Source organism: Citrus sinensis, chromosome 6 (assembly GCF_022201045.2).
Source record: "Citrus sinensis cultivar Valencia sweet orange chromosome 6, DVS_A1.0, whole genome shotgun sequence".
Taxonomy (NCBI): domain Eukaryota; kingdom Viridiplantae; phylum Streptophyta; class Magnoliopsida; order Sapindales; family Rutaceae; genus Citrus; species Citrus sinensis.
Window position 1 is genome coordinate 9,761,695 of NC_068561.1, and position 13,879 is coordinate 9,775,573.

General features: G+C 28.8%; 1 protein-coding gene across 1 annotated transcript; it reads right to left on the bottom strand.

The window, feature by feature from the left end:
* Nucleotides 1-5,092: 5,092 nt before the first annotated feature.
* LOC102612545 (small polypeptide DEVIL 16) lies at nucleotides 5,093-5,608 on the bottom strand. Its single transcript, XM_015525469.3, has one exon. The coding sequence runs from the start codon at nucleotides 5,468-5,470 to the stop codon at nucleotides 5,291-5,293; it is 180 nt and encodes a 59-aa protein (XP_015380955.1). The 5' UTR covers nucleotides 5,471-5,608; the 3' UTR covers nucleotides 5,093-5,290.
* Between the last annotated feature and the right edge of the window lie 8,271 nt (nucleotides 5,609-13,879).

Genomic DNA, 13,879 nt, shown 5'->3' on the forward strand with positions numbered 1-13,879 from the left:
AATAATTATAGGGAGCTTTTCTCTTCATGTTAATTTTTGTAAACTTTCCTATACTTAATTTAATTATAAGATTAAATGAAATTATAATTACAAGATGTTAATTTTTTATAATTATAATTTCATTTAAAAATTATCATCTTAGAACTTGAGATTTATTTGTTTTATTGAATTTAAGGTATTCTTGTAATTATATTTTTCTATTTTTTAAAATTTTGTAGAATAAAATTATCTTTCAATTCATTTAGGGCTAAAATGGTTATTTTTAATGTTAAAGTGGTTTATTGATACAAGATTAAAAACAAAGGTGGAGACCGTGTCAAAATTTTGTGGTGGTTAGATGTACATATAACAAAACAAAAATGGTGAGGAGATAATTTCCCAATTAATTAAAATTAACTCTACTTAAGGTTCAACCATCATCAAAGAATCACATTATAGAGATTTAACCAACTATTGTGGAAAGATGTTTGAATGACAAGTCATTCTATGATGTCGTGATTAAAGTTACAACATTAATACCGTAGTTAAACATAAATTATGTAAACGAAACATAAAACTTATAAATTTAACATAAAACTTGTAACTTAAAAAAAACATAAAACTTGTAAATCAACATTAGTTGTAAAATAAAATATAAATTTTAGAAATAAATTAATCTAAAACTGATAATTGACGTATTATTAGTAAATAAAATGAAAACTTGTAAATATAACATAAAACTAGTAAATCAACATTAATTGCAAAATAAAACATAATTTTTATAAATTAAACAAAAGATTCATAAATAGAAGATAAAACAAAGTAAATTAATATAAAACTAGTAAATTGATGTACTACTAGTAAACAAAACAAAAACTTGCAAATATAACTTAAAACTAGTAAATCAACATTAACTATAAAATAAAACATAAATTTTGAAAATGAAACAAAAGACTTGGAAAGAAAAGATAAAACAAGTAAATGACTATAAAACTGGTAGATTGATATATTACTAGTAAATAAAAAAAACTTAAAAATATAACATAAAACTAGTAAATCAACATTAAGTGCAAAATAAAACATAAATTGTGAAAACGGAACATAAGACTTGTAAATGGAAGGTAAAACAAATAAATTAATATAAAGCTAGTAAATTAATGTTTTAATAGTAAACAAAACAAAAACTTGCAAATATAATATAAAACTAGTAAATCAACACTAATTGTAAAATAAAACACAAATTTTGGATATAGAACATAAGGCTTGTAAAAGGAAGATAAAACAAGTAAATTACTATAAAGCTGGTAATTAGATGTATTTCTGATAAATGAAATGAAAACTTACATATATAACATAAAACAAGTAAATCAACATTAAATGCAAAATGAAACATAAGTTTTGTAGATTATGCCTAAAACTTATGAATAAAAGGTAAAATAAATAAATTAATATTAGAGTTACTGCCAAAAATAAATTCACAATTATAAAATAAAAACTCATTATAATATTTATTACCTTATATATTTATTTTTATTTTTATTTAAATTCGATAATGCTAGTTTTGCATTTATGTAACACATGTGATGTTTTATTCAAGATGAAATTTATTCTCAAAATTGGATTTTGAAAAATAATTATTTTAATATCTTTCGTAGTTGTTGTAAGATGAGGTTATTTTGCATCTTTCTACACTTCCTCAACAACCCTAAATGGTCTCTAAGTATAGGTAAGAAGTTTGAAACTAAATGAAGTATGCATAAGACTCAGAATTAGATCTAATTTTATTGATATATCATATATGTGTCTAGTAATATAAAAATATTTTTTTATTTTATTTTTGCTTGATCCATATCAATATAAATAATTGTGCTTAATTAACTTGTGTAATAAATAGATATTATTATAGAAATGAGAAAAAAAAGTATACAAATGTCCTAGAATACGTATAGAATTTATGGTTAAAATAATTCAATAAAACTTATTCCACTTTGTTTCATTATAATTGTTTTATTTAATTAATGAGTAATTTTTTTCTTAGTTTAATTAAAAAATACTTTTATTAAATAAATAAAATATTTTTCACTAAAATTCTATAGAAACGATGTTAATTTTTCAAATAATTAATAATCTTGTATAAATTTACTAGTTTCACTTTACATTTACTAGTTTTACATGTAATTTATAATATTTATGTCTATTACGACATTGATGCCGTAATTTTAATTACGGCATTGTAAAATTTTTCATCAAGGACTAATAACAACGCCATAAATTCCTCTTAAAAAGTTGTTTCATTCCCAAGAAAGTAAATGTTGCCCTTTCAACAAAAAAAAAAAAAAAAGAACAGTAAATGTTGCAACTTTGGATGAAAAGTCCTCCGTTAATATTACAATTACTATCATTTGAATTTTTTTTTTAAATAAGACCATTTGACTTAAGGTTTAGCTTTAATTAAATTAAAATTTTTCAAATTAATGACAAATGATACAATTCAACCACTTGATAAATGCTGAAAATAAATTAAAAAATGATAATACGTAGATATTCTAAACAATGTGATATTTGTAAGATAAACTACTTGAATTAAAAGTTTAAGTTGGTTGGTAAGAGTCTAATAAAGTAATTAAGACATGTTTTCATAAGCCTTTCACATGAAGTGTGGACAAAGACTTAAGACAAAAGCTTGTACGTAGATGAGTCGAAAGACAAGAGCCTAAAAATGAGCTAAGAAATTGAAAAAATAATTTAAAGAATTTGAACATTGAAGAAATTGAATTTGAAACCCTAACTCTAATACTATATTAAAAAAACCACTTGAGCCAAAAGATAGGTTATCAACAATAGTATTAGTAGTATTAATCAGACAAGTCTTAGTATTGTTGACATGGGTTACCAACAATAACTATAGTGGACTGAGGGGGCTTCAGCTTTCGAGATCTACACAATTGCGGGTCGATTATGTGACGACATGAAGCGAGTGCACGCCTTGACTCATCACAGTGGTTGATGTCGGCGTGTGACTTCTTTGTTGCTCCGGTCGTAAAACAGACCAAACGTGTACATACAAAAAAGATTAGATTGCGACTGTATGCTCAATGTTCCCTAAGCTCACCGTCATTGTGCCTGGTGATGATAGCCATTGACATCGTTGCTGCTGACATATGTCAAATCATTATTGGCGACAGGTTTAAATTTTGTCGCAAAAACATGTTTAAATTAGTTTAAAATTAAATGTTAAATACAATAACGAAACTAAACAATATGAGGGGATAATCCCACCTTAGATGATATGATATAGTTTTTGGACTAAATATGTAAGTTTAGACAGCTCTTAGTCCATGAGCTTACTTTTGACTATGAATTAAACTCATGTGCTTCTATATGAAATTAGAGCTAAACTTATATACAAATAAGTTTCATATTACTTTTTAACATGTCAAAGACCAGTTAAAAAAAATTAGTACAGGATGTTAAAGAGACAATAGGGATAATATCGTATTTGTAAGTTTTTAACAACACTGGTTTGCAAGTGATCGGGGTCTGATGGGGATAATCTCATGTCCGACGGGTTTTTGGATGCGTATTCTTTAAAAAAAAGGGTTTAATTGTCCATTAAAGTGAATAGTTGGGGTTGAACTGTATTTTGCCTTTTTTTCCCCTTTTAACGGTCACGGTAACAACTAATAACCGATTGCCTTTTGCTATCTTCAACTTTTCAATTTTAACCATAACCGTCTTCCCTTCTGCTGATTGAGGTACCTGCTGCCTTTTTTTGGCCATAGAAATGGTGTTATTTATCGAGGAAAAATACAGATATATATATATGTCCCACATCGAAAAGTTGAGGTTTTATTTATGTGCATTTCTCTTATGCTTTTAGTTCAACAAGTATTTGAATCAACGGCATTGATTATTCTTTTCGCCTTTCTATGCACCATCCTTTATTATTTTTCCATTAATATGTTCTACGAATAGCAGTCAAAGTTAGGTCCATTTTTCTTTGAGAATTAATTAGCCTAGGCATGCATGTACATATACATCCCCAGTACACAGTGACTTGTGACCATTACATTAATTCAATGCATATATAGTTCTCAAAACTAGTCTCATGACAGGTGTTATAGAAGTAATCTCATATTGGTCCAGATCAACTAGTCTGTATATAACGGGGTGGTATAAAGATAATCTCATAATAAAAAATATAAAGCAATATTCCAATTAGTTTAATTAGTTAATTAAATAACAGTTAATTTGTATCATTGAGTTATATTTTACTATTTTAGCATAATGGGTGATCATATATGGCCATCCGCTCCAGTTGATCGTGGCCGTTGGATTTTGTTTCACACGGAGAAACATTTAAGCAAAATATGGTGGGATTTGAGGACACAATAAGACTAAAAATTGAAAGATGGCCCCAACAATATAATTATAAAACTTTCGCCTTGCTCTTGTCTGATGTTCCCTTAGCATCTCAGTCCTTGTGATTACATTGTCTGAATTGACAAATCATATACAATTTGAAAGTTGAGGGTGTGTGATGGGCAGCCAATTTGAGAAAACAAAACAAAATAAAAAATTAAACAATTGTCTTCTCTTCTTCATTACAGATGAAGTGTTCCTATGTCTAAGTAACAATCATCAATTTTATCAAATGAAGTTAATTATACAATCAGTTTGATTGATATGAAAAGAAAAGAAAAAGTAAAAAGCAGCTGCAAAGTAAGAAATGAATATTCAGTTTAGCTCTTTTATTTTCTCTGCAAACCAATGATACAATATCAATAGATATAGTTTTTGCATCTTCCATATTACTCCCAAAAAAGAAAAAATTCTTCACTTTCTCTGCAACCAATTAAAATGTCATGTGAAGAACCAGTGCAAAAAATAAACAAAATGAAAAAAGAAATGAGAATCTAAAATTTCTATTTGAAGTAATTACTTTTCTTATCCAGCAGAAAAAATTCATAGTTCTTTCATCAATTGGTTATTAGCTCACTTTGAGAATTTTCTAACAGGCCTTAAATCCTCTTCATAATCGTTCTTTCAAATGAAAGAGAAGTAAGGGCAATCAATCAAGCTCCAACAGAACTAAAATATCAAAATCTGGACAGATCTACAATAATTTATTTATTTGAGAAGCTAATTAATAAATCCATCAATACTATATATACTTGAGTTCTCTTAATTAAAATGACCAGCTACACAATTGCAAAATATATCACACTCCTATATATATAGAGAGAGAGAGACGAGAGAGAGATCAATAATAATAATTAAGCGATGAATTATAACAAAGTACAGAAGAAACTCATGGATCGCCACGTTCACGCCAGCAGACAAGCATTGCAATGCAACGGCGGAGGATGTAGAATTTTGCACGCTGCTTCTTCACAAGATGACTGCACTTCTGACCGAAAGATCTACAAGGGTCGCACGAATTTTGATTAGTATTATCAGCAAAGCTTGTGTTTTTCTCCTTACCTGCCATGAATAAATTAAAGCTACTAGCTAGCTAGTGTTACTGCTGCTATTAGCTAGCAGAAAGGCAAGAGGAGGAAGAGCTTAATTGGTTGAATTTGTAAAGGATACGAGTTTGGTTTGGTCTATTAGGTTATATTGTAGAATATGGCTGCCTCTTTGTGCGTCTTGTGTCTGGGTTGGGCTCCTTTAAATTATATGTATCGATCACTGTAGACATTGAAACCCACCAGCATTTTGCATCATATAATATACAGTATGGACCAGTGTTATCCTGTCTAATTTACCTTATAGTATAATTTTTCTAATGTAGATATTAGCATGTTATAAAATTTTGTTTCAAAGCTAAAGAAGTTTATTAGCCTAATTCATCATCCTCATACTCGAAAAATTGCCATGAATTATTCCTTATCGATGTAGAATAATCTTGCTTAATAGTGCCGTCTCTTGCATGCTAAACTTTTTATTTAATTATTGTCACGTAGACAAATAGTATAGCTAGCCAAATTATGCATGAGTTTACCTTTAATACCATATATACAAGTTCAAAGATCTAACTTATATTTAGAGTCAGCTTAAGAACTATTTTCAGTCAATGAATTATAATCTCCTTAACATCTGCTATACAATACTATGCAGCTACAATTGTATATAATTTTCACTGGATGATGAATATTTATCATCATTAATTCGTTACAGCATTTTAACTCATCACAAATTATAATACACACACACATATAGAGATCTAATCCTTGTTTATCTTTATCTACGCAACGTTCGCATAAAATCTAAGTTGAACATGTATAGTTACAATGCAAGATTCATTACTTCATTAGGATAATGTAAAACTGTGTACCTTCAAATTTGAATTGATTTGTGACGTACGAAAAAAGTACTATTATTCTTACATATACACTGTCAGTATTTCCTATTTCATGCTTTAGAACTTACTTGAGGTTGTTTCCCCTCAATTTAAATTAACATTCAATGTCATATTGCGAAGGCCTTGGATGAGACAAGATTTATACAGTTCTTGATATACGTGCTCTATTTTCAGCTTCATTTTCCGTATTCAATCAATCAATTCTATGAATAGGAAAAGCTTACGTTACATATAATCTAACAAACAACCAATGAATATAGGTCATTGATTTTGATATTCTTTAAATTTAATGGATGAAAATAATTTTAACACAAAACAAAGTACAGGTGAAATAGATATTTATAGAAAATTTTATTTCTAATCGTACGTTTACTTATTTTTTCTCATTAATTTTTTATAATTAAATAATTTTTTCATCCATCTTTTCTACATTTATTTTTAAACTTTATAAAATTTTTACAACATTTTTATAAAGATTTAAATGATTATTATATTCATAAAGATCCACAAATTTTGAATATACTTTTGCACTTACATTTATAATTTCTTGTCTCTCTTGAGACAAACTAAATTTTTCTTCTAACACACACACACTCACACACATTCAATCTATTTTCCTTCTTAAATACATATCATCAATGCCATCACACAGATTTTGTAATCTAAGTTTAGTATCATGAATTATAAGAGATATTATATGTAATAAATATCTTATAAATCTAATGAATTATTAAAAAGATGGTACAATGAATAAATTACCAAAGCCTCTAATAAAAAGATTCCAATTCTTTGATCTTATTAATGATTCAAACATGTGGAGAAATAATCAATTAAATTGAATGTCACTATATTTATTAAATAAATTAGAAAATCTAAATTTATCTATAAATGATATAGAAATGGTAAACAAAATATTAGAAATTAATAATTTCAATGAAGGAATATAAAATAAATTAAAAAAGTTAAGAGATCAAGTGATCAACTACGTAAAGAATTTAATAAAGTTAAACAATTCATAAAAGATTTCAACATTAAAAATCATGATCTATTAAACCAAGAGATTATTAATATAATGAATAAAAACTCAATAGATATAAAATTAAACAAGTTATAGATTCAATTAAATAAAATAGAAAAAATTGTTGAGCAGTTTGATACTAACTTTGCTATAAATATAAATGAAGAACTTAAAAAAAATTGAAATATTGCAGCTTGGGTGTAAACAACCTGGAGTATAAACAATCTGAGGTATAATGTAAAACATTAAAACTTATTGACCTTTTTAATAATTATTATCTTTTCTAAGGGTTTAAAAATTTATAGCTGTAACATACAGCTAATGCAACGTAAGCTTTGCCCTATGAATATATCCCGGGGTTGACAGAACTTTGATCAGTCCGGACTATTTTATAAATTCTATGAATTCTATGAATTATCCATATTTGTGTCAATGTTCGATGCATATAAAAAAGTAGAAAAATCACATATACCAAACAATGCCTAGTATCAAATCTCTTAACAAAATACATTTATTTAATAAAAGGTTGGTAAGGATGCAACAAACAAGTTTATGATTAAAATTGTACCATAAAAAATTATTTTTAAAACTGCTTTTCGATTTATTGATAAAGAATGTGAAATCTTTGAATAATTTGATATAATGGAAAGAAACAGAGCAAGTATGCTTGTGAAGGAAATAAACCATAAATTTATAAAAATGTTGTTAATTGTTACTATATGTTATTTTTGTAAATACCTTTAAAGATTTATTTTTGAGAAGTAAATACTTTTAAAGCCGAAATAACATATTGGCTGCATAATAATTACAATTTATTTAATAAATATATAATTTAATCATTTTATACAATAAGTCACTAATTCCAATTGAAAAATATATATAATTGAATTAGGAACATATTTGAAGAAAAATAAAAATTCTATTATATAAAATTACTGAAAACATAAGGAGTATAAATAATTTTTTTCCCAGATTAGACCAGCCTACAGCTGTAGGTCCACGACTACATATATTATTTATTCATTTATTTTATATAAAAAAAATGTTTATCGTTGTTTTTGGGAGTAGGCTTTCAATCGGTATCTATCAATATGAGCAAACCTTTTGATAGGAAAATATTCCAGATTGAGATTAGTTATTGAAATAAAATTTCGTTACTTAGTTAAGAATATAAGTTTGAGTAATCTTCAACTCTTAAATTAGTATTTAAGTATAAGTTATTAGTCCATGAACTTCTATATAATATTAGAACCAAACTTAGAATAATGATTTTTAACCTTCTTAATTTATCTCTTCATCCCCACTTTTCACTTTAACTCATTTATTTTTAAAATTATTCTTATTAAAAAATAGTTATTATTTTTATTTTACTTTCTTCTCTCTCTTGATCATTATTAGCATCATCATCCCAAGTTTAATATCACCATCATCATCAATCCATCACTGCATACAACTTAGAAATCTAAAGAATATTGTCAATAGGAAATGGATACTTACCAAATTCAGCCGTGCTGAGTTTTTGGAGTTAATTGTTTCGGTTGCAGAGATTTAGTACTAGTTTCTTTCTAATAACTTAATGGTAGATTGGGGTTTCTGTCCCCCAAAAAAAAAAAAAAAAGGGAAAAGAAAAATGGTGGATTGGAGTTTTAAAGATCTATTGGAGAATTATGTCTAGTTTATTTTCTGTTTCATACCATTTGGCATTTGTCAGTTGAATCGTGTTTCTCAAGTTAATGTATCTTTCTTATGCGGCTTAAATTGAAAAAAAAAAATTCTGCTCAAAGCTTGAAAGAGAGAGGGATAGAATTTTTAAGTGAGAGAAAAAGAAAATATTAAAATTATTTTGATAAATTATTTTTTAATAAGGGTAATCTTGTAATTAGGTGGAATTTATTAAAAAATAAGATTGGTGAAATAAACTGAAGGGTCAAATATCACCACTTTTAAACTCATTTGAGAATAGACCCACACTATCTTTACACGTGATGGGGTGATAGGTAAGAATAATGATATTTAATCTCTTAATTTATCTAATTTGTTCTCACTTTTTAATTTATCCGATTTGCTTTCAAAATTGTACTTATTAAAAAATAAAAAGAATAATTTAAAATAAAGAAACATCAATCTTAATTTACTCATTATTGAAAGTAACAAGATTTGGTTATCATGACATAAATCTTGTTAGTTTCTTCATTGTATTAAACTAACCAGAAACATTTGTAAAGCTTCGAGAACAAATAATCACGAAAGCAGTAGACCCGTTCATCCGCGGATATGATCAGATGTGCTCGGCATTTGCAATTTCCTTACTACAGAACTTATTGGTTCATCCATTTTGCAACGACAGCTATATGTCGCCTGTATCAATCAATTGGCAAACAACAATAAGAACTATATACGAGAGAGAAAATATAATAATTAGTTTTTTATCCTTTAATCAAACTAATTTTAAAAATAAATGAATTAATTGAAAAGTAAGAACTGGAGAGATAAATTAAGGGAGTTAAATATTATTACTTCATAAATAAAATATCTCACATTCACTAAAAGTATCATAAAACTTAACTAACCCTCAACTTTTATAATAGTTTTTGGGTATGAATTATAGCTAGTGGCACGACTTATGTGATGCCTTGCCCTACTCAAAATCATTATGTGATGCCTTGGCACTAAAAGGGATTTTAGTGGTGAACTAATGATCATTCAACAGCTCCACGCAATAGTACAGCTCATGTCTTTTTCTTGTCATGCATTACCGATTGTTCTGCCCAAGAATTTGCTAACTGCCCATGCTACTATTTGTTTTTTAGATGGGCAGTTGTTTCTCGTAGTTAAAGATTACTTCAATTGTACTAGCACTAAGATACAAAATCTTGGAAATTATTCCTCAATCACTAACATGTCTGCATTAAATTCTTAATTAAATGATTAGCACGCATGAATTATCGTAAAAATGATTTGCTTTTCTATGATAGAGAAGAGAGGAAGAAGTTTTCATGAACTTGATCCAACGTTTTTTAAATAATTTTATTTGATTGGTTATTTGAATTTAAAATTTAAAAAATTAAGGTTAAAAAATTAATTTTAATTTTATCCACCACCTGCTATTTCTGAACAAAATATTAAAAAAAGAAAAGAAAAGTAAAAGAAATAGTGAGTAAGAAGAAGAAATAGGAACTTCAAGAAGATTAAGCAGAGAATAGCTACGGTTTTGGAATAAGGTTTTGTAACGTTAATGTCATAAATCATAATGTTCACTCGCGTGCAAATCTCAAAAAGGAGAGTCAGAGATTCTGAAAATGGGGCCTGCCATGTGCTAAGCCAGTTTGAATTCGACTTTTTGGTCTTAGTTAGAAGACCTCTTAATTGATGGGTCGCCATCTCTCTTGATCTAACACCTACTTGTTTATCATCTTCGGCATCATTTGCAATGGTACTTGTTTAAACTTTTCCCATCTAGGGCTATAATTAACCAACTGCGATCATTACATTTTTATTTTACATTTTTTTCCTTCACTTGCTATATGTCGATGACAGTATATATTGTGGGCCCTCCATGTAAATACCGAACTCAACTTCTTCACCACATAATTTAAAGTAAACAGGAAAAAATAACAGTAAATATATATAGTTGGTAAATGCTATGTTACAATTAATGTAACATACACACTCAACAACAACCACACAAATTGTGTAGGCCCATTATTTGTGTGGTTGTTGTTGAGTGTGTATGTTACATTAATTGTAACATAGAGGCTCCCTATATAGTTGGGATCTCGTATATTCAAAGGGTCAAGGCTGTTCATGAATCGGATACTGTAGTTTGACTATTTTTCCTTTTAAATTCTAGTGGAATTAGGAGATTTTTATTCAAAGAAAAAAGGAAAAACATCTAATATAAGATATGCAATAGGTTTTGTGAAATACAAATTATGCAACCCAAGAGGGGGGGTAAATTGAGTTTTTAAAAATTAAGCAAGCAAATCACACAATATTTCAATCTAATGCCTTAAAGAAATCGAAAGCAATAAATTCAATAAATCACAAAAATAAAAGGGTAGGGGAAGAGAAAACAAACACAAGGATTTTTATGTGGTTCGGCAATCCCCGCCTACGTCCACGTCTTCAAGCATACTAGGCTTGAGGATTTTACTATCCAAGCCTTTCAAGGTTTCAAACGCTTACAATTGTCTTCCAAGGTGTCAATGGACCTTTACAACAAAAGATTATCCTAATTCTCTTAACCCAAGTGTATCTCAACACTTACAACCTCTCAATTTGATTTTACAAAAAGGATTACAAAACTTTCTCTCACACAATGTGTTTGAATACAAATGAAAGCGCAATATGTGTAAATAAATGAAATGAATACACAAAGTTTATGCTTATAGATTTGCAGAGAAAATGCTCAAAATATCAATGGTTGCATCACTTAAAATGAGTTTAATTTAAGCCAATTTATAGTTGAAGAAGAAAACTAGCTGTTATTGACTTTCTGGTGATAGCCGGCTTGCCGCTTTTGTGAATCCAGTTAGCCGCTTTATGTTACCGTTATGTTCAAAAATTTGAATTTTTGAACATTCGGTATGCCGCTTTGTTGAATCCAGTTAGCCACTTTTATTCTAGTGAGTTTCTACCCATAACCGAATTGCCGCTTTGTAACATCCGGTTAGCCGCTTTGCTACAGTGCTGGCTACAATAAACTATTTTCTAAAATTATAGTTTTAGCCCAAAACTTTATAGAATTACACTATGGCCCAAAACGTCATAAAACTTTTCACAAAGGTCCAATTTCAGAATTTCTATATAATGCTTGTTATTCTCAAAACTTTCTGAAATTATGATATCGTCCAAAATGTTATGAAACTTTTCAAATAAGTCCTTCTCCAGAATTCCAAGTAATATTTATCGATTTCAAAGTTTTCAAAACTCTTTCAAGTAGATCATAAACTTGTAAAACAACCAATTTTATAAAATTATTTTTCCATTAAATATAAAATCTTTATAATGTGAAAAAAATGATTTATTTAAAATGTATAAAAAATAATTTGAGTTTTTAAAAACTTAATCATTCTTAATTTTATTTGTTATCATCAAAATCAACATTATGGATACATAAATATTAACATTTTGTTCTAGTCCAATTTTAATTCAACCCAAAACACTATGAGAGCTTCTCTGCAATTGTCAATTCTTCCTTATTGAGGTAGTTTTCTAGAGAAAATGATGATTGAACTTCTTGGAGATGATTGCCTGGGGACAATGATAACTGGGGAGGCCTTAAAATCACAAGAAACTGTTGTTAAAGGCGACGCTGGCAGTGGTCGGTGACAGCACTCTGACGGTCAGGTCAGTAGGAGGTAGGATGGAGTGGGGGATTTTAAAGAAAACCTAGAACAAGAAGAAAGTTGAGTGTTTTTCAGGTGAATGAGTCACTTACTCTTCTGTGAGACTATCTTGACCTTTCTATGTAGAGTGCCCCTTAGGGCATCTTTTTGTGTCACTATGACATGTGGCAGGCCTCCATTAGGGAATTTCCTCCTCAGGTAGGGTTTTTAGGTAGTTTGGCCTCTTTCATTAAGCTATTTAGTGTACTTGAGTTGACAACTGACCAATTTAAAAGCAACTTATGTTGGCAGTGTGCCCTTGACGCTAATTGACTTATTTTAAAGGGAAATTATTATTCGTATACCCTATATTTGCTCTGTTATCAAAAATACTACAACACTTTGAGGGTGTATCAATCGTCCATCTTTAGTTGACAAAATGTATCAGCCGACCACTAAATCGTTAGTTGTCGTTTGAAAGTTAACGGAATTACAGTGAATTGACGATTTTACCCTTGAAAATTATCACTTGTATACCCTTAAAATTTCTTTTTATCACTTATATACCCTTAAATTATCACTTGTGTCAATTGAAAATACCAAATTACCCTTCTAACGTCATCATACTTAAACGCCAACTAACAGTTTGGTGGTCAACTGATACATTTTGTCAACTTAGGGTGGACGATTGATACACCCTTAAAGTATTGTAGTATTTTTGATAATTGAGTAAACTAAAGGTATACAAATGATAATTTTCTTATTTTAAATGATCCAATTAGGTCGAAGAGCACTTGACCTTCTTAGAGATGATGTTGGTGGGCTATCCATAGTCCCCTTTACCTCTGACTTAGGCAGCTTGCAAGGGGGTATTTAAGAGGCAGCTTAAGTGGGGACTGTATTGCCATGCAGTGGCGCATGCATAGTAGGAGGTATATTCTGTTATTCTCTAACAACTCAGGTGTTTGACACTGCCTTCTCGAGATCTTTTCATTTCAGCTTCCCCTTTTCATCTTCCCTTTGTCGACTTTCCTTTCTCAACTTTCATTTCATTCTTTACTATAGTCTGGAGTCACATTCCCCATGTGAGATCTTCCCACTTCTTCGAGGTCTTCCCCTTCATCCTCCTTTCTCAGCTTCCTTTTTTTCTTTTGTCATGGTTTTAAATCATACTCCCCATGCATCATGCTA